Below are 20,582 nucleotides of genomic sequence, written 5' to 3' on the forward strand. Positions count from 1 at the left end.
TGCTTTCACAGAAAAATTTTTGTTTTCTTTTTATATTCCTACGTGTATGAAACATATTTTTTTTAGCTGTATTGTGATACAGCAGGCAGATGTGTGTTGTTCCAGTTAAAATTCACTCCTGTTTTGTAGGCTCAGAGGGTCCTGGTGTCAGTGTCTCGGAGGAGAGGCAGAGCCCTGCTGAGAGCAGCGCTGTCACTGTCATCTACAACCCCTATGCTTCCCTCTCCATTGAACAGCAAAGGCAGAAGCTGCCTGTTTTTAAGGTACAGGAGTTCTTTTTGATGTATTAAATGTGTTGTATGATGCATGGTTCTTGTGGTTTTTTTTTTTGTTTTTTTTTTTTGTTTTTTTTATCCCTTTGCAACATAAATAATAATTTTATGGCTTTGCTCTCTATTTATTGGAATTTATTGTCCTGTTTGGCAAGTGTAAGTGACAGTTCTAAGGGTTTTGTTGATGGATGTTATTTACTATATACTGTACATGTAATTTGTAGATTTTAAAGGACTGTTTAGCTTTTGGCAGTGAACTCCATGTAACAAGAAGTTACTGTGTCTGCCAGATATGTAAATATTATAGTTTTAATTGTTTTCTTATTTTTGTACAATCTGCTTTTTATGTTTAAATGTCATCTTCTCTTTCAGCTCAGAAATCACATACTTTACCTAGTGGAGAACTACCAGACCCTGGTGATTATTGGGGAAACAGGATGTGGGAAATCAACACAGATTCCCCAGGTAAGTGTCTGTGTGGCTTGGTGAAATCAGGGGATTTTCCATGGAATATTGAGCAGAACCAGGTAAAAACACAAAGTGTGAGGAGCCAAAACCTTGGTGTAAGCACAGCATGACAGTGTCTCTCTCTCCCCTCTGTTGTTTGCAGTACCTGGCAGAAGCTGGCTGGACAGCTGAAGGCAGAGTTGTTGGGGTGACACAGCCTCGTCGGGTCGCTGCAGTTTCAGTGAGTGTCCCCATCTCTCAGTCTGCTGCCATTAGAGCCTCCAGTGTATCAGCAGGTTTTGCTGAACAGCAGGAATCTGCATGAGCTCCTGAAGGAAAAGATGCTTCTGCTTGTCTAAGAGCTGCTGGTGTCACACACTGAATTCTACCTGATTAGTGGGTCTGGCCAAACATTCCAGCATTCCAGGACTGCAGATGTAGAAGCTTTGAAGTAAAACTGACTGATGTCAGCAGAACTGTGTGCAGAACTTAGGGCTGAGCTGTGATTGACTCAGGACTAGAACTGTGCTTGTGTGACCCTCAACTTCTTTCACAAGGTGAAACAGTGATGTAAGTCTGCATTTAGTTGTGCAGCCAGTGGAAGAAACAAGAGGTTGTGTGCCTCTTTCTAGGTTTTTGATATTTTTTTGTGTTTAGTTTTTGTTGTTTTTATGGGGTGTGGTTTTTTGTTTCTCCCTGTAAAAATGTCAGGCAGAAGGAGAAACAGTTTTATTATGAGAAATTTTTGCATATACATATTTTGTCTTGAAGAACATAACATCATCTGTGAGGGGGAAAAGGAGATGCTGAGGGCAATGACTTCTCTCTGGTAGCAGCATGCACAGAAACATCCACTGCTTCTTTGTCTTCACAACTGCTGCCAGGCTTTGTTGTGGGTGAAGTTTCTGCTGCAGCACTCTTTTTATACAGAGAGCTGAGGTGCCATTTTATAACCCTCATTTTGCCTGTTCTCTGTAATATAATAAATGGTATCTACAACACACCAGCATTTTCCTCAGTAAATACTATAGATCCAGGATTCCCTGACCAGATCCAGCCTGGTTAAGGGGACAGTCTCTAGCAGAGCTCTGCATCCTGTGCTTTGGGCAGTCTGCCTGCAGTGTCCTCCCTTTTCTCCTTCATAGGGCATCCAGCTGACAGAGCACAAGTTTTACAGGAGATGTTGTGAGTGCTGCAATGATTTCTCACAGCAAACTCTCTTCTCTTCTCCCTTTCATGTCTCAATGCGTCATTTTTAAGCCTAAAATAGAAAGATTATTCCGTTCAGGCTTAGTACATGGACACAGCAGGGTTTTTCTTTGAGGCTGTTGTTGCAGCCTGCCTGGACTGTGGCTGTTACAGGAGATGAGAAATATAACTGATGATTTATTGCTTTGTCCTGAAGTGAAAATGATATTTTATTTTAATAGGTGATATATTTGCTCTCCCATCTAGAGCATGGGAGTTGCTAGAAATAAAGATAGGTAGCTGCAAAGATGTAAAGCATAGTTTAGAAATTCTTGCACTTCTCTTTGCATTATCCAGATTGACAATTATTCTGAATTCTTGGGCTCAAAGTGATAAGATTCCAACTGAAATCATGAACTCACTGCCTGTAGGCATGGGCTAGAGTGTCACTCAAACTCTGACACTAACTTGTGGCTGGAATTCTACAGGGACTAATTCATGTCTTGTGGAGTTTTATGGTGTCTTTAGATGTCTTTGTAGCTTGTCATGACACAAGCCTGAAGGATGCTGGGCTGTCTGTTGCTCATGAGGATCTCTTTTCTCAGGTTGCAGGCCGTGTTGCTGATGAAAGAGGGGCAGTGCTGGGACATGAGGTTGGATATTGCATCCGCTTTGATGACTGCACAGACCCACAGGCCACAAGAATTAAGGTGAAACACCAACAGTGTGGGGTTACTCTGAAGAGATTAGTTGAAACTCTTCAAGTTCTTTTGCAAAACTAATTGATAACCTTGTAATTCTTTTGCAAAATTAATGAGAACCTTGTGATGCCCACTCAAGAGAATAGGTGACATTTCAGTTTCCCAAGTGGGTACCCCAAAATTGTGCTTGAAATGGCAGTGGCAATCCAAACCTTAATAAAATGAGTACCTGTTTTATTCTGATAGTCTGACAAGCACCATTTTAAATCTAGAGGACAATTTCAGGGTATGGCCAGCTGTTGGTGCAGCACTGGTGTGACCTGGGTGTCACTCAAAGTCATAGGGAAAGGCTGCAGTGCATCACAGATTAAAAGTATCCTCCCCTAACAAGAGATTTTAATTAAAAGCACAGATAAAACCCAAGATGAGTAGGCTGAGAGATAATTTGGTGGATTAAATAGCAACTTTGCAGCTGTTTTTCAGTGCTATGAGCAATGTGAGTGTTGCTTGTGTTCTGCAGAAGAGAATTTGCTTTAGTTGTGCTGGAACAGCAGTGATGATAAATGAGACAATTTGCTTTGTGATTTTTTTTTTTTTCAGAGGATGGTTCCTTTTACAGTGAAAGAAATGGAGATATTTGTTCATTAAATAGAGCTGAATTTAATTTTTTAAAGCATGATTATTCATTTAAAGTTGGAAATTTGGAGGGTTTTACCATCAATTCTTACTTAGTTCAAGACCACAGTTGCAATCACAGTCTAATTTGATAGATCATTAGAAAGTTAAAGGCCAGGAAACATTCAGGCAAAAGCCTACAATACAAAAGCATCTATAAAAATCACAGTTAGTGGAGACTATATGATAAAGATTTTTTTTTTGCTTTTTTTTTTTTTTTTTTTTTTTGCATTCACTTCTAGTTTCTAACTGATGGTATGCTGGTGAGGGAAATGATGGCTGATCCTTTGTTAACAAGATACAGGTAAGAAAACATGAAAAGTTTGGTAAAAACCTGCTTTTTTCAAGCTACTATGATAGCAGTTTTTATAGATTGTTAGTGGTTATTAAAAATTAAATACCAAAAAATGAAAATTATTGTAGAACTCTGACTTCTTTATGTTGTAAAAATGATATTGGTTTGCAGCAACAACATACTGTTGTTAGTTGATCATTGCAACACCAAAACCAACAGGATTTGATGCTGTAGTTTTGAGACAAAAGCTAAGGGGGCCTTATGGAGTCTGAATTGTTTCATTTCCTAATTTTAGATTATTTTTTCTTCCTTATACTAATAAAACAAACCAACAACAAACAGGCTTTTCTGATATCCAGAAAACCTATGCAGTACAGTAAACACAGACTTGTTTTCTTCTCCTCCTTTCCTAAAACTAGCCTGATTAGAGAACAGTGTGTATGTCCCATGTGATGTCAGGTACATTTTTCTCCCTCATTCACTGCTGCAAGCTTTTTGAACTTCCCCAGTTCTGTGAGTGGCTGTGAACAGTAACAGTCCAGCAGCAGATTTCAAATAATGGTGTTTCTAGAGGACAGGGAGACACTGATTCTAGTGTCAGTCAAGTAATTTCTGAAACTTTACCTTTCTCCTTTTTTCAGTGTCCTCATGCTGGATGAAGCTCATGAAAGGACTCTTTATACAGACATTGCCATTGGCTTACTAAAAAAGGTAATTCTTTTTTAATTCACTGTAATTTTAGTTTGGTAATTTTAATACAGCTCTCTGTAACTGTTTTAATTTCCATCCTTTTCATTCAACCTCTGATCCTGATGGCTGATAATTGAGGGAGTGTGATTGCTGCTTCCTCATTTAGGGAGTGTGATTGCTGCTTCCTCATTTATCCTGCAGCCTATTGTACATACCCAGCTATTTAATTTGGTCATCTGACATTGAGGATCCTCTGTTTCTTTCCCCTGATGCTGAAATGTCTCCTTAGCTGATAGTTCCAAAAATACACTGTTGATTCTGCTGCTGCTGATCATGTGAAGGGATCTGATTGGGGCTTGTTGCTGACTTTCAGCCTACTAAAGATCTGACTCCCACCAGAAATCAAGAGTAAATGAAAATAACTGACTGAATGCCCTTAAAATAAATACATAAAACTCCAGACTTGTGGGGTGATATGGCTGCTTCATTCATCACCTGTCTTGTAGTTTTACAGAGAGGTTTCTAGTAATCTGGATTCTTTAAATCCTGGTTCTAGTCTTGCATTTCAGAAAGCATTTTTAACTCTGGCTGTTGTTGGTCTCTCCCAGGTCCAGAAGAAGCGTGGGGATCTTCGCCTGATTGTGGCTTCAGCCACCTTGGATGCAGAGGTACAGCTCAGAGATTTGGGGTGAAGTGAGGTGACATTAGGTGACAGCTCCACTACTATTCATGTACAGTTTATCCTCTGTGCTGCTTGGGTGGTTGCAGGAAAAAATCTGCTGTAGTTCAGTTGCTCTGTTTGGTTTTCATGTTCTATCAGCAAACTGTTTTGGCTGTGAATTTAAATATGAATCTGCTTTTTATGTATTGATGTATTTTTTCTCCATATTTGTATTCTTTATAAAAATATGTTCTCTTGGCTTAATTTATTAAGGGACATTTAGCCCAGTTTTGCTGATAGAAATAACTAAATAAAAATAAGTGATGAACTAATAGATTTAATATCAGTGAGATCTTACTACATCCCTAATTGACTCATAGCCTGTGGACACTTATGTAAACTTAGTTAAAACATCTTGAATTTAATTTTGAGTAGGAAGAGCAGAGGAACTCTTAGAGCTGAGCAGTTTCACCCAGCCCTGTGTCCTGCTTGTAGCAGCAGCAACAGGAGATGCTGTTTAGGGGGAGCACGTGAGGCTGTGCCCCTGCTGTGGGTCTGTTCAGTGTGAGCTGCCTCAGCAGCTGCAGTAGTTGTAGTACAGATATTACTCAGCACCTTCCTGCTGTTTCCCTCTACTCTGTGTTTATGGACCTGCTGTTTGTTCATTGTCTTTGATTCTGCAAGTCTCCAGGACGCCATGAGTAATTTTCAGGAGTTTGCCACCTGCTGTATAATGAAGTACTTGGTCTAATCCTTTCAAACCTGTTAGTTTCATCAAGGATCTCCCAGTTCTTGTACTGGGGGTTTGTGTTTTAAAAAACACCCCCAAAACCAGTTTTACATTTACTTTGTCATCTTTGATTCTATAAACCTCAGCTGTGTCTTTTCAACTTTGTGCTCCCCAAGCAGAGCCTTTTCAGTCTCCCCTTTTGACAGCTATTCCATCTCCTATATCATGTTCATTCCTTTTCTCCACTTTTCCAAACTGCTCTTAATAAGATGTGAGAGCTTACACATGGCACTGAAGGTGTGGGCACACAGATATTTCCTTTAATGGCAAATACCATATGCCATGAATATTGGTAGTGTGCTGTGCTCTGGTAGTGTTTGCACTGCTGTATATTCTGTACATTACAATGCAAAATTTTAACTGCCAGAAACCACATTTCAAATAGATGACAGTTAATCTAAAATGAGTTAATACAAGCAAAATGATTGGTGTGACTTTATTAATATTTTTTTAATACAGAGAGTTGATGGTTATCTCTACAATGCTCATAAAAGTTGAGATGAATTATATGGGTCCTTAAGTTCCATCTTTTGCTGTTATTTATTGAAAATACTTCATGACAATAGATCTAAATTTATGAAGGTGTCACAATACATAAATCAAAAACTTTCATAAATCATGCCTAACTCTGCTTTTACAAAATGACATCTTGGTGTTCAGTAAGGGCTGTAAAATTTACTCACCCAAAAATGGATGAGAATATGCAGGCTCTGCACAAACCTTTTTGCACCAATTATTTCTAAGTTCTTCATAGCTTTGACTTTGCTAATTTGATAGATTTAGCTTCCAGTTAAAAGTTTATTTATCTTCTTTTTCCAACTGTAGCAGCTGAGATAATTAATTTTATTTCCCTTTCCAGTTTTTACTTCTCAAAATAATAAGCATGCAGTGCTATTTGTGCTAAATGCCTGAACCCTGGACAGAATAGAAGGCAACAAAATCAAACTTTGACATTTTTTATTTGGCAGTATCAAATTGATGAAGTAAACATCCAAGTAGTAGTAATTTAACTTCTTTGTCTCTTTAGGTTTTTCTCTCCATTCTTTGAAATGTCAAACTGAAAGTGTTTGCTTTTATTTTAATGTAGAAATTCAGGGATTTCTTCAATCAAAATGATACCGGTGACCCCAGCAAAGACACCAGTGTGATCCTGACTGTTGAGGGGAGGACATTTCCAGTGGACATCTTTTACCTGCAGAGGTGTGTTCCTGTCTGCTCTTGGCAGTAGTGACACTGTGCTGCTGTGCTATCATTTTGTCTAGGTCAGAGCTCTGGTGTCCCAAAGCTGCTCTGTTTGTCCCTGCTGGAGGGGAGCAGTCTGTGCCTATTTTTCTGCTCATGTCTCTGCTGTTTTCTCTCCCCATAGCCCTGTTCCTGACTACATAAAATCAACTGTGGAAACTACAATGAAAATTCACCAGATGGAAAATGATGGTGATATACTGGCATTTTTAACTGGCCAGGTATAGACATAAGCAATTTTTTTTTTTTTGCTTTACAGTGCTGTATTGTGAACTTTGCAAAGCTGCCTCAGTCTCCTGAGGCTTTCTTTAGTTGTGCTTACTTTATTCTTAGTAAAGATGACAAACATTTCTCTATTGATGGGAGCAAAACTAGGCCAGTCCCAAAGATGTGAAGGCAATATATGGCCTGAATTTATCTAAGCTAGTGATGAATGACAGTTTTTGTCATTTAATGTTGTATTTCTCAGCCTTATTAGTGAGTGGAATTCTGTGTGGTTTGCTGGTGCAAGTCACACATAGCCAGTTGTTAAATTGACAGTGAGTCATCATTAATACTTAAAGCAAATGGAATTTCCATTTGTTATGCTTAACGTCTGAAGTGTTTGACAGAAAAACAAATTGCCATGAGATCAAAATGTACTGGTCTCTTCTGCTCTATTTGTGCTTGTCAGCTCACTTTGCAGCTGGGAAGAGCAAATGGGAGGCAGCTCATTTCTGCAGTGAGGAGCTACCTTGAAGAACTTCAGTAACATCTTGCATATTTTCAAAAGCAATTCCTCATCCCCTTTATTGATTTCACTTTGGAATAATGAATTTGCATTTTCATGAGGCAGTGTTTGAACATTTTGATTTCTGTCTTTAAGAGTGAGATGCCACAGCTGAGATCAAACATGAAGCTGAGCAGGAGGTGTCAGTGCTGTTCCTGTGCCATTCCTGATCCAGGCCCCCAAAATATTTTTGCCTGCCATTTTGCTCTCACCAGTTGAGATAGACAGGAAAATTAACTTGCTCACTCCTAAGCTTGGTTCAGTCCTTCCCCATGATTTTGCTCATGTGTTTGTGATATGACATTGACTCAAATAACAGTGAACACAAACATGTATATAAAACTTTATTTATTCCTGATAGCAATTTATCTTAAGAATATTACAGCATGGAGAGAGCTGGTCAAAATCCCGGAGTTTGGACAATTACAGTGGTATTATTTGGTGCAGTTTCTGTATCTAGGTGACAGGAATGTGCTGTTACAGTGCAGCCTGTCTCACTGTGTGCCCTGTGCTGCTGTGGCTGCAGGAGGAAGTGGAGACTGTTGTTTCCATGCTCATAGAGCAGGCTCGGGCCCTCGCTCGCACCGGGATGAAGAAGCACCTCCGTGTTCTGCCCATGTATGCTGGGCTGCCTTCTCCTGAGCAGCTGAAAGTCTTTGAGAGGGTCCCTCACACTGTCAGGAAGGTGAGCTCTTGTGTCTCTCTCAATTTCCACCCCACAGAATGATGTCTGCAGCACACAGGTTGCATTTATCAGGTTCATATCATGGGTTCTGTCAGCTTTCAGACTAGGAACCAAGAATATGTTCCCTGGCTTCCCTTTGCATCTTTGATCACTCCTAGACATGTCAGTTCCAGCTCTCTGTGCCTCATCAACTCTGCAATTTTTCAGCGTCTCCATACAACTTTGTATTTGTCTTCTTACCCTCTGAACTCCTCTGCTTTTACCTTTTTCTTTCTTTTTGTGATATAAATGTCCATGGCTGTTTTCAACCAGTAGTAGAAAAATTGGTGACAGAGTGGGTAAGTGCTCTATTTTCATCTAAGGAACAAGTTCAAGCTTATTTGATTTTAGTGGAAAAAAAAGCTTTGTTTGACTTCTGTAAGTCTTGTTTAGACATTTAATGTCACAGAAGTATATAATTGGAAGTGATTAGTGCTTTCTGCTTATGCAGAGCCTGTGTTTGGGCTGAAATAAGCTGACAAAACTACACCAAGGTGATTTGTAATTCTTGTACCTGCTGTAGTTTGAGAGATGAAATTGTTCATCTGCCATTGAAGAACATTTCATATAAATACTTCTCTCTGGGATATGACATTAGTCAACTTTCAAAATTTACTCTTTAATTTCAGGTGAAATAAGCATTAGATTTCCCACTGTTGTCTGGGAACAATTATTTTATTATTTTAGGGCATACATACATAAGTGAATCCCTACAGGAGTGCTGAATGTGGAACTCTTAATCAGCTCTGTTCCCCTCCTATCTCCCACCTCATTCCTTACATAGCTTTGCATCTTCCCACCTCACCTTACATAGCTTTGTGAGTGTACAAAGAATAGTTCACTGTAACTGAGAAGCAGAAAGAAAACATTCTTAGTTTTGTGAAAAATGCCAATCACTTGTTTTTAAAATTTTAAAAGTTTCATAGTAATAAAATGGTTATAAAAATACTAATACAATTAGAGTAATAATAATTTGGACAATTTGAATTAGGACAATATGAGACAATGGAGACACAGAGTTATGGATGTCTGGGTACCTTTTTCTAGGCAGCACAAGCTCGAAAAAGGACCCACGTTTACAGAGGATTAACCCTTGAAAGCAACAGCCTGTTGCATATTCCTACACCTCATACATGATGCATAAATTCCATTCAAACACAGGATTCTGTCTGGTCAGTGTCAGCTTCTTCCTCTGAATCCTGACTGTGTCTTCATGGCAGAGTGTGGCAGGAAGAAGTTAGTTTCTCCTGATAATGCAGCAATAAATTCTTTTTCTCTGAAAGATTCAGGTGTCCTGTGGCTATCTCAGAGTCCTTTCTTTAGGAAAAAAGTATTCCTACATAGCATAGTTTCTATTTTAACATTTTGTTATAACCTAAAACTATATTTAACCCACTAGTTAAGAGAATTAATACAGCATTACTTTCTAACACAAGATATAATATTCATTTTAATATTTGTGAAAAGCCAATCATAAAATACACATTTTTCACAGTTTGCTACACAAGAACACTTGATTTACAGTCAGTTAATCTTTTTCTCTGCAAACACTGCCAAAGGTTTTCTCTGCAAACACTGCCAGGCTCTTCTTTTATGAAGAGAGAATAAATTTGAATAAGGAAGTGGTTATGAAGCTGTGAGAAACTGGGCTTATTTCAAGCTGACAGCTCTTTCTGCTGCTTCTACTGTATCGTGTGCTCCTGTGTGTGTTGTGGACCTGTCCCTGGCTGTATTGGCTGATGGGCTCACTGAGAGCTCACAGGATCCTCTCTGTGCCCATCCCTGCAGGTGATCGTTGCCACCAACATTGCCGAGACCTCCATCACAGTGCACGGCATCGCCTTTGTCATCGACTGTGGCTTCGTGAAGCTGCGTGCCTACAACCCCAAGACGGCCATCGAGTGCCTGGTGGTGGTGCCCGTGTCCAAAGCCTCGGCCAACCAGCGGGCGGGGCGGGCCGGCCGCAGCCGCTCCGGGAAGTGCTACCGGCTGTACACGGGTGAGGGCTCCGGGCTCCTGCTCTGCACGGGCTGCTCGTGCAGGGCGGGGGTAGGGAGAGAGGGCCGTGCTTGTTCATTCAGTGTCCTGGTTTAGGGCAACTTTGTTAAAGAATCTGCAAAGGAGGGCCCCTCCAGAAAGCAAAACCCACACGGCCCCTCCCCCCAACCGGTTCGGGAAAAAATTCTTTGGAGAGAGGTGGAAAGAACCTGTTTATTTACCAGACACAGCACCCCCCAGCACAGAAAGATGACAAAATCAGAAAGTATCTTTCGGGGGTGGTTGCTCTGTTCTCAGTGCCTCTGGTGCTGGGGCAGCTGCTGCAGCCGAACGGTGTTCCCGGGTCCCAGTCCGGAGCAGGTTCGAGATGGTCACAGAAACAGGAGAGGAGAAACAGTCCAGGAAGGAATGTGGACTGTTTAGCTAAACTAGCTAATAAGCAGAGGCCAAAGCAGTGCAGAAGCGAGAGCAGAAAAGAGAGCAAGCAAAGCAGCAAGCTGAAAGCAAGAAGTGAAAAACAGCCCTATGTACTGCCCGTCTCTGTGTCCCTGATAAGAGAAACCCAAACAAAACTTCCACTCTTCAGAGTCGGTCTTAAAGGCACAGAACAGATGAATGGGAATACAAGCATCATCACATCACCCCAGGACATTCAGCAAAGGAACAATAGTTCCATTTGTTGTGTCATGGTCGCTGTTACTAATGAAGGAGTGGGATTACTTCTGGGTTAAGAGCCATTTATTATTTAGATAAATGTTAGTTTTAGAGGTTGTGAGATTTATGAGATTAAGTAGCTGGTTATAGTTCAAGACTAGTCACAAGTTTCTTCGTTACAGAGTAATATAGAACTTTCTAGTTATATATTTATAGAATATATATAAATTCTATATAATATCCATATTATATAACTATAATATTTATATATTAATAATATATAATTTTATATACATTATATTACATTATAATATTACATTATACATTATAATATTACATTATATATTTATATATATAGCAATAATGAAATACATAAAATCATAATACTATCTTATTCAAATTATATAAATATAATATCTTATATCAGTATAAATATCAATCTATAATTAATACAATATATTCATAAGCACAATACTTTATACTAATATATCAATTTCATATTAATATATAACATATAAATATATAACATATTAATATATTAACATATCAATTTTATATTATTATACTAATATTTTATATTATCTTAATATATTAATATTTTATATATTATATATAATTAAATTATATAAATAATATAATTTATATAATGTAATACTATTCTATTATATTCTATATTTTTATATAATATATAACTTTCTAGTTATATATTTATAACTATTTATATACTTTGTAGTTTAATGGTTATAAGATGTTATAAGCTTTATTTTGTTTTTTTAACTTGTCACTTTTACTTCTACTGCGCTGTGGATACTTTTATCTAATAGGCTGCTGTTGTACATATGCACGTTTCTATTATACCTTCTAAACTCTTATATAGCTTATTCTGTATAACCTCTACACTACATATATATAACCTATATTATCTATATAAACTCACCCCTGCATTATAAATCCTTCACTATCTTATCAATACAGTTTCTCACTTACTTATGGTATATTTGCTTACAACTATAGGAACATAAATTTATGATTTTTCTGTTTAATGTTTGTGTATTGTATTTTTACATTAGTTTAAGCTTCTTCTGAGGTTGTAAATCAAATTCTTTAGTATCTGTGAAAGTTTCTATTTTTCTGATTCCACAGTTGTTCCTCTGGCTTCTTTAGAAATACCTCGTTTTTATGTGCTAGGTGTTAGAAACTGAGTCTTTTTGTGACTCAGAAGCACAAATGGGGCAGACAGCAGTTGCAGACATGAAATGTTGATGCAGCTCTTAAAAGTGGTGAGCTTATTAGGAAGTTTGTTCTTTAAGGATTTTGGTTTCTGAGCAGTTTCAGCTTTTTCCACTTACCAGTATTATAATCTCTCTTCTCTGACTGAAGTCTTTATAGACCTTGCATTTAACAAAAGGGCTCTGGAAATCCTTTATGTAATTCAGAGAAAACTTTGTGTCTCTGTTTTTCCTAGGAATAGCTGCCAACCCCAAATTCTTCCCTTGAATCAATGACCCTGGCAGTGCACAAAAATTGCTGTTATAAATAAATCTCTTGGCTACCTCACACTGTCCAGAGAGCTGCAATCAAAGTGTCTGTTCTCAGCTGCTTAATGAGAAAAGGCTTTGCAGCTGAACACTCCCATTGCTGATGGGCTTCAGGTCCCCTCTAGTTTTACTGGAGCTCTGAGATGTTGGAGATGAAGCATTTTCCTTTAAAATGTGTTTGTGCTTGCCAGCAGTTGCCACATTAAACCAAGCCATGATTTATGCCCTGAATTTATATGCATCCAGTAAGAATCAGGAGAAAATATGTGCTACAGAGTATCCCAAGCTTACAAAGCTTTGTGAGTGTTTTATTAGAGAAACCATGACTACACTGAAGATATTTTTGTGTGCTCAAGAGCTCAAGGTCTAGGGAATGCTTTAAGAAGTGGTTTAAAGGAGGAAAAAATAAAAAAGAAAAGAAGAAATTGCACAGAGTGAACAACAGCAGAGAAACAGCACTGTCTTTGTCCTAGGGAAGGTTTCAGAAAGAAAAGGGTTCTGTAGAAATGAAAATAGTATGGGTGAAAATAATGTAGAATGTGCCTTTTTTTTTTTTTTTTTTTTTTTTTTGCTGCAGAACAGTTAGTTAGTGGAAGGTTTTATTCTACATGGAATATTTTTCCAGACTTGGACTTTATAGTGAGTGTGATTTTAAAAAGGCATTGTTAAATAAATTGTTTTTCCATCCTTAATTTTTATTTAAAATATATCTTTGAGTAGTTACAAAAATAGTGTTCTTGTACTGAAAGTATGCTGCTTTGAAACTTTTCCATGTCTCTTTAAAAGAAATGCTTTTTTGGTAGTATTGCACCCTGCCTTTTATTTTCTGACAAAACCATGAAACAGAAGAGAAACAAAACATTTCCAGATTTCTGTGAAGCATTTATAACACTTCAAATTGAAATGTGGGTGGATGAACGACAAAATCAAAACTGTAGCCAAAACCATTGAATTTCTACTTAAATAAAAGTAATGTAAAATAAAGTAATTGGAGAAAGTATCATCTTTAGGATAGAGATTATCTTTTAACAGCTGTAAATTATCCATATGTGATAATTTAAATGGGAGTTGCAGTTCAGTCCCCAGCTGTGTTTTTCTCCCCCCACAGAGGAGGACTTTGAGAAGCTGCCCAAGTCCACGGTGCCGGAGATGCAGCGCAGCAACCTGGCCCCTGTCATCCTGCAGCTCAAGGCTCTGGGCATTGACAATGTGCTCCGGTTCCCCTTCCTTTCGGTGAGTCCAGGCTCTGAAGGCTTTCCTTGGGCTGAAGAGGGATCAGGGGATGATGTGGGGATGGCCACAGAACCATTCACCAGCCCTGCTGGTTTGGAAAGTGTAGCTCATTGTCCACTGTCAGGCAGCACTGTGTTCCTGGGAATCAATAGTGCAAATATTTGTGTGACCACTTAGAAACAACTATTTGTACTCCAGAGTTTGATGTTTCAATTGTTGAGAAGTTAGGAGAGTTTTAAAAATACAAACTGTGAGGAAAGTCTTAAAAAGACAAAAGACAAACTTCTACAGTTCTATAGAATTGTAACTGCAGTTCCTTTGCACTGAGTTCATGAAGGAGGAAGACTGTGAGAGCTCAGTTCATTTTTCAGCAGAGATTAGTTGGTTAAGGATTTTGCAAAAGAGGAAGATCTGTGAATTCATGTTCTGTGCTGATAATTTCAATCAATGCCCATTTTCTCTTCACAGCCACCCCCTGCACAGTCGATGGTGCAAGCTTTAGAGTTGCTGTATGCTTTAGGAGGTGAGATTTTCATGCTTTGCTTTATTTGGGGCTGTATTGCAGGAGTTGTGAAAAAAACCCTGTAATTTGTATTTGGTGTTAGAGGGACATTAATAAAATTTGCATTTCAGAACTGTGTTTTAAGAAAGGAGAAACACAGGTGTGACTGGTGGAAACTTACGTTGGTGGGTTTTTAGAGTGTACCTCAATCTCTTCTGGATTAACTGTCTTTTCTTTTGGTTATTTCAGATGGTTAAGCAAACAAACAGCAGCAATGGAGTTTAAACTATTTAAATTGGATAAATGAGTATTTTATAGCTATCTTACCTGTATTTCCTTGCAATTTCATGAGAGGAAACCAGCTATTTATCCTTGCTAGGAACAGGGTTCTGAGCTGATGAGGGTGTTTTTTCCCTGGCAGATCCTCTTTGTGTTCCTTCAGTCCTTACAGTGTGGTATGAAGATAGAAATGGAGTTTGGACACTAATTAGAGCAGTAGAGGAGTCAGACACTAACTTTACCTGCACCCAGTTAGATAAATTGTTACATACCTAAGACTTGGTGTGGTGGTCTTTTATTTCATGTTACTGTGCCAGCGATGGAAACATGTAACACTTGCAGGTATAAACAGGAAAAGTTGTAAGCAAAGGTTTGACTGCAATAACCCAAACTTTATCAAGGCTGATAGAATTGCAACTTTGTTCCTTAGTGGGACTTTGAGAAGCACAGTCTATCTATTAAAAATTTTCCTGTTAACACATTGCAGTCATTATCTGATCTTGCTGTGTGTGTGCTGGAACTCTGTCTAAGCATTGTGAGTCAAATGTGATGCCTGAATTTGGGAGAGCTCAGTCCCTGGAGGCTGTGCATGAAACCCACAGAGTGTGTGATAGTTTTCAAATTGCCTCCTTGCTATGATTTTGAAGGTTTTACTGACAGAAGTTATTAAGAGCTAATTTAATTATCATTTTTTAAATGAATTCCAGTCTGTTCTCTGCTCTGGATTCAGGATGGGCTGTGGCTGAAAGGCTACACCTGCTGTAGTGTAATGCTCTTCATGTTTGTGCTGCTGGTTCTGGAGCTGGGGAAAAGTTCAAACCCACAACAAATCAAACTGTTCTGATTCTATTAGTTGTGATTACAGGATACAACCACTAACAAAAACCCCTTATCATCCCTAAAACCAGCACATTTTCTCCTGGATGAACTGGAACTGTGTTTCTCAAGGCAGGGTGTGTGTTTCAGTGAACAGCTTTCTGGCTTTTCATGCTTTTAGATGCTTGCCACTTGCAAAGACTCTGCTCTAGTTTTAGTATTGAACTTGCCAGTTATGGACAAGTCAACAGATACACACAAACTTGTAATGAAAAGAAAAGATTAGTCTGACAGATCTTGAGAGCATAGTTCAAAGTACTTTTCTACTATTTAGCTACCTAAAAGAGTATCTTTTTTAAAATTCTGTTCTCTGTGTTACTAATCACAGCTTGTTCTCCAATTCACTGGAGTCTGAACAACACTGTTGGTGTATGGTTTGGTTTTAGGTGCTTCTGTGAGGAGCAGGGACTTGGACTTGAGCCTTATGGGTGGGTCCTTTCCAATTTGAGATATTCTTTGATTCTATGTGTTCATTCTGCTTTTATTCATTATGCTGCTATTGGATACTTTTAGCATTCAGATCACACTGCAGTAATATGTTTTTGTACGCAGTTTTCAACTCCTTTTTGTGTGGTGAGTGGGATGTCTGCTGCCTAATTTTGTTTATAGGAAGAACTGTTATATTGTTGAGTTTTTTTGACAGTTGTGTAATCTTTTTGAATGCAACAAACTAAACAAAACAGAAACTTGATGTGAGGCCAAGTAGTCAAAACTAAGCTGTGTTTGACTTCAGCTCCTTGTTTGTAGCTAATTCAGAGTTGACAATGTTTGCTCCATAATGTAAACATGAGGCAGCATAAAGGAGATTGTGTAAGTTTTGGAAGCTTCCAGAGGTTTGTGGCTGTTTTTAGACTACTCACAGATGCTGTGCTGTAACTTGTGGCAGTCTGCTCTCTTTTTATTCTCATGGAGCTGTAACTCTGCCTGGCCAGGATTTTTTGCCCTGTGCTGGTTCAGTTCCATCTCGCAAAGGAGGGTTTCACTTAAAACACTTGGTTCTTGGCAGCCTCTGCAAGCTTGGAACAAGGACCTTCACAGTGGCTCAGGAATGTGTTGCAAGGATGAATTCACAGCCAAAACCACCTTAGGGAAATGGAGAGGAAAGTTCAATAAACTCACTGATTAGCTGGGTGATGTTTTGGCAGAAGTGTTCTTGCTCATGTAGCTTCAAAGAGCTCTTATTCTCTTGGCTGCACAGCTTTGTAGCAAAGCAGAGAAGTGCTGATCTTGGTGTTTCAGATGGAAGGAAATGTGTGTCATACACTCTTCAGTTTTTGCTGAAGTTTAAGGTGAAGTTTTAGTGGTTTATGATGAAGATTTTATATAAAGTGCAGAGGTAAAGCTGCCCAAGCATTTGCAGGTGCAGTGAGGATTAAATTTCTCTTGTGCAAGTTGGAACATGAATTTCATCATTGGCATTGCAGCCACATCCAAAAAGGCAGTTTGGGGTCAGGCCCCTGTTGTGCCAGCATGGTGCCAGCTCGTGCAGGGCAGATGCTCCCAAGGTGAGATAGCTGTGTTGAATAAACACATCACTGTTTGTAGAAGGATTATTTTTACAGTGGTGCAAACTGATTACATCAGGAATATCCTCAGCCTTCTCCTTTGATGCCTTTTTCAGAGTCTGAGTTGTCAGTTGGAGTTTATTGGTTTTAAGCATCATTTAAGAGGTAAATAAGCAGGCAAAAAGTGCCCTTATTTTTAGGGTTATTTCAGGTCTTTGTGAAGATTTGTTTGAGAGTTGTCTCCTATCAGTTTATAAAGGAGAGTTTTAATCCCTCAGCCTGTCACACACTAGTGATTGTTACTTGAAACATTTTAGTGCCATGGTACTTGAATAATCTCTCCTGAGCACATTTAATTAAAATCTTTCTAATATCTTTTCCTAAGATCTTTCATTTCCTGTATATATGTGGATTCAGTGATTGCTTCCAGGATTATTTGAAGGAAACTTTCACCTATTCCAAACTAATATCCATTGCAGGCTATATTCAAGCTTATTACTACAAATAGATCTGTGCACAACCCATATATAGATCATGCAAAATTGTGTTGACATTTATAGGATGCAGCAGAAGGCAAAGGATTTTGGCTTGATGCACCTGTAGAAAGTGGTGCATAAATATATGGAAATTTCTCCTTTTTCCTACTTAGGAATGCAGCTGCCTTTCTGTAGATGAAAACCTATCTAAGCTCTTAGTTGTGGGAGAACTTAAACTTCTCATATGGCACCAGTCAAATGAAAGCTGTCATGCCTTAATTTTTGCAGGTGCTGTGACTTTGTGTTTAAAAATGTTAATTCACCATTGCACAAAAGCTGCCTTTGGTACCTGTTTCTGGGGAGAATCTGTGACATTATGTGAAAATTCTGGTAGGTTTTGTTGGACAGTGTAGGGGTGTGTGAGTGAATCACTACATTGTCATCAGTTGGTAGCATATCAAATAATAAAATAAACACTGGCTGGAGGGATCTCTGGGTTCAGATGTGCTGACATGAGTTATAGGAGATCTCATTCCTTGACCTGATTTGTGGTTTTGCTTTTCTCTGTGAAACAGAGCTGCAGTGCAGCTGTGGCTTTGTTACACCACACAGTCTGACAAATATTGTGTTTATATAAAGTGAGAGCTGTGGTTGTGTTTCCTCAGGTCTCTTTGCTGTGGTTGGTTATGCAACCTGCAGTGCCCCAAAGTCCTGCTATGGGCTCTCACTCACCCCTGCTTGTGTAGCCTCTCTCTTGTGCTTACCTCTTTGTCGTGCCTGATACTACTGAGCCTCTTGAAGTTTTCTCTTTCAATTTTTACTCTTTGCTGCCTTTGTTAGCAAGTTTTTTTCCTTATTATTGTTCCCTGTGTATTGTATTTTTTTTTATTCTACATCCTCTTGCAAAGGAAAGGCTTTTCCATTTACATCTTTCCCTGAAATCTCAGCACAAAGCTCAGAGTTAGACTGTGACCTGTGCTTTGCTTGAGTCACCCTTGCTGCAGGGGTTTGACTGGAGGGAGCCAAACCTCTAAAATGCTAAATGTGCAGGGTTGCTTTGGCCATCACAGATCAAGCTGTCAGGCCTCCCTCCTGTGCCATCTCCAGGGAAAAGGCCACAGCTGGGGCATGACTGGCAGTTGAGTGGATGATACTTGAGGCAGACTAAACTGTAGCTGTGCATCTCTTGTTTACATAATAATACATTATTTTTCTCCATGATCTAAGTAGATGTGTGTGGTGGTGTTCACAGGAGTCCCAGGATGAGGGAAGAGATGAGAATCTTAACTCCATGTTTCAGAAGGCTGATTTTTTATTTTATTATATATATTCTACTAAAAGAAAGTGATACATTAAAACTATACTAAAGAACGAGAAAGGATTTCATCAGAAAGCTAGCAAAGCAAGGAAAGCAATGGAATCATAATAAAATCTTGTGACTGACCAGAGTCCCAACACAGCTGGACCTGTGATTGGTCATCAAGTAGAAACAACTCACATGGACCAATCACAGATGCACCTGTTGCATTCCACAGCAGCAGATAATTATTGTTTTTCTTTTCCTCTGAGGCTTCCCAGCTTCTCAGGAGAAAAAATCCTGGCAAAAGGATTTTTCAGAAAATATGTCTGTGACAGATGTGCTTAGAAAAATGACACCCTACCATCAGCAGTGCCTCCTGTTCCTGCAGTAATGCCTGTTCCATGTTTTTCCCCATTTTCATTCTCATCTGCTTTACATCGCCACAAACAAAGATATTACTAAATATTTAAAAGGAGGATCAGAGGTCTAACAGCTAATATCCCCTCTGGCCATGGCATTGACTTGGACTGCAGGTTTTTAAAATTATTGACAGTAAGAGTGAAACTTGATCAAAATTAAAAAACTTGTGTGTTAAGTATTTTTGAAATATAAACCTGATGACCCCTGGGAGAGTAAATAGGTATCATGGATTGCCTTTAAGCAAAGTGTAATATACACTTAGCAACTCTGAGGTGCATTTTCTGTATTTTAGCTTGTAATTTTGCTCTTTAATACAGTTTAAGTGTAAAAGAAGCCTTGCTGTGCTGTTTTGTCTGTCTCCCACCTGCATTTCTGAATGTGCTGCAGGTTTGGACATGCACTGCCGGTTAACAGAGCCTCTTGGGATGAGAATAGCAGAGTTTCCTTTGAATCCCATGTTTGCAAAGATGCTTCTGGAGTCAGGTAGGAGGAAAAAGATCAGTTTCTTCACAGTCATGTAGTTGTAATGCATTGCTAGACATTTGCTAAACTCAAACTATACTTCATCTTTGTCTGGTCTGCAGTGAAAAAATTGGTTAAAATCTCTATTAAATAATTTGTCTATGACATTTCACAGTCTAATAAGTCTAACATTTTCTTCATAAGTTTTCCACTGAAAACATTCACTCATACAAAAAATATCTAGGAATTTATGTATTTTTGTTTTAAATACTATAAAAACATATTCTGCTTCTTTTTAATTTTATTCTCTATGGTGGTAAATTGAATGGAAGATTTCCTTTACTGAATTTCTTCATTTATTCTTCAGGAAATTTTGGCTGCTCCCAAGAGATCTTGACAATTGCTGCCATGATGCAGATTCAAAACATCTTTGTGATCCCTCCAAATCAAAAAAACCAGGCTGTAAGTTCAGTTGGGTCTCCTTTTCTGTTTGTTGTTTCCACATTTCTGGACTTCTGCCAAGTGTTTTACTGGTGCCTATTACAAACTGCAAGTTTGTTTGAAAATAAAATAAGCTCTGGAATTGTATCTGTTGTAGGTAGAAAAAAACCAAATAAGAGGGTAACCCTGGAGTAGTACTAAAAATCTTATGAGGGCCAGAAACATGAAAGGTTATAAACTAGTATTGGTCAGTGGAAGGGTTTGCAAAAAAAATTCCCCAAACCTTCCAACACACCATTTCCTTTTGAGATGAACAAAACAGGAAGGATGTAGCAAATTCTTAATAGCCTAGTTTTAATGAATGGAGATTCTTTATCTGCTCATTTTTCCAGTTTCAGTTTTAGAAGTGTTCCTGAGTTTAGGGGGATTAATAAAGTACTGCTG

At 38.6% G+C, this 20,582-nt stretch overlaps 1 protein-coding gene across 2 annotated transcripts in view; it reads left to right on the plus strand.

The window, feature by feature from the left end:
• DHX35 (DEAH-box helicase 35) overlaps positions 1–20,582 on the plus strand; it is a 30,829-nt gene that overhangs the window by 1,290 nt on the left and 8,957 nt on the right. For both annotated transcript variants that reach the window (XM_058814606.1, XM_058814607.1), the window contains exons 2-16: positions 130–263; positions 645–737; positions 883–960; positions 2,513–2,617; positions 3,526–3,587; positions 4,220–4,289; positions 4,877–4,936; positions 6,807–6,919; positions 7,086–7,182; positions 8,257–8,415; positions 10,243–10,453; positions 13,753–13,877; positions 14,346–14,400; positions 19,623–19,718; positions 20,065–20,159. In XM_058814606.1, the coding sequence (XP_058670589.1) occupies positions 130–263; positions 645–737; positions 883–960; positions 2,513–2,617; positions 3,526–3,587; positions 4,220–4,289; positions 4,877–4,936; positions 6,807–6,919; positions 7,086–7,182; positions 8,257–8,415; positions 10,243–10,453; positions 13,753–13,877; positions 14,346–14,400; positions 19,623–19,718; positions 20,065–20,159 (1,553 nt within the window). The remainder of the gene's footprint in view (positions 1–129; positions 264–644; positions 738–882; positions 961–2,512; positions 2,618–3,525; positions 3,588–4,219; positions 4,290–4,876; positions 4,937–6,806; positions 6,920–7,085; positions 7,183–8,256; positions 8,416–10,242; positions 10,454–13,752; positions 13,878–14,345; positions 14,401–19,622; positions 19,719–20,064; positions 20,160–20,582) is intronic.

Source organism: Ammospiza caudacuta, chromosome 15 (genome assembly GCF_027887145.1).
Source record: "Ammospiza caudacuta isolate bAmmCau1 chromosome 15, bAmmCau1.pri, whole genome shotgun sequence".
Taxonomy (NCBI): Eukaryota; Metazoa; Chordata; class Aves; order Passeriformes; family Passerellidae; genus Ammospiza; species Ammospiza caudacuta.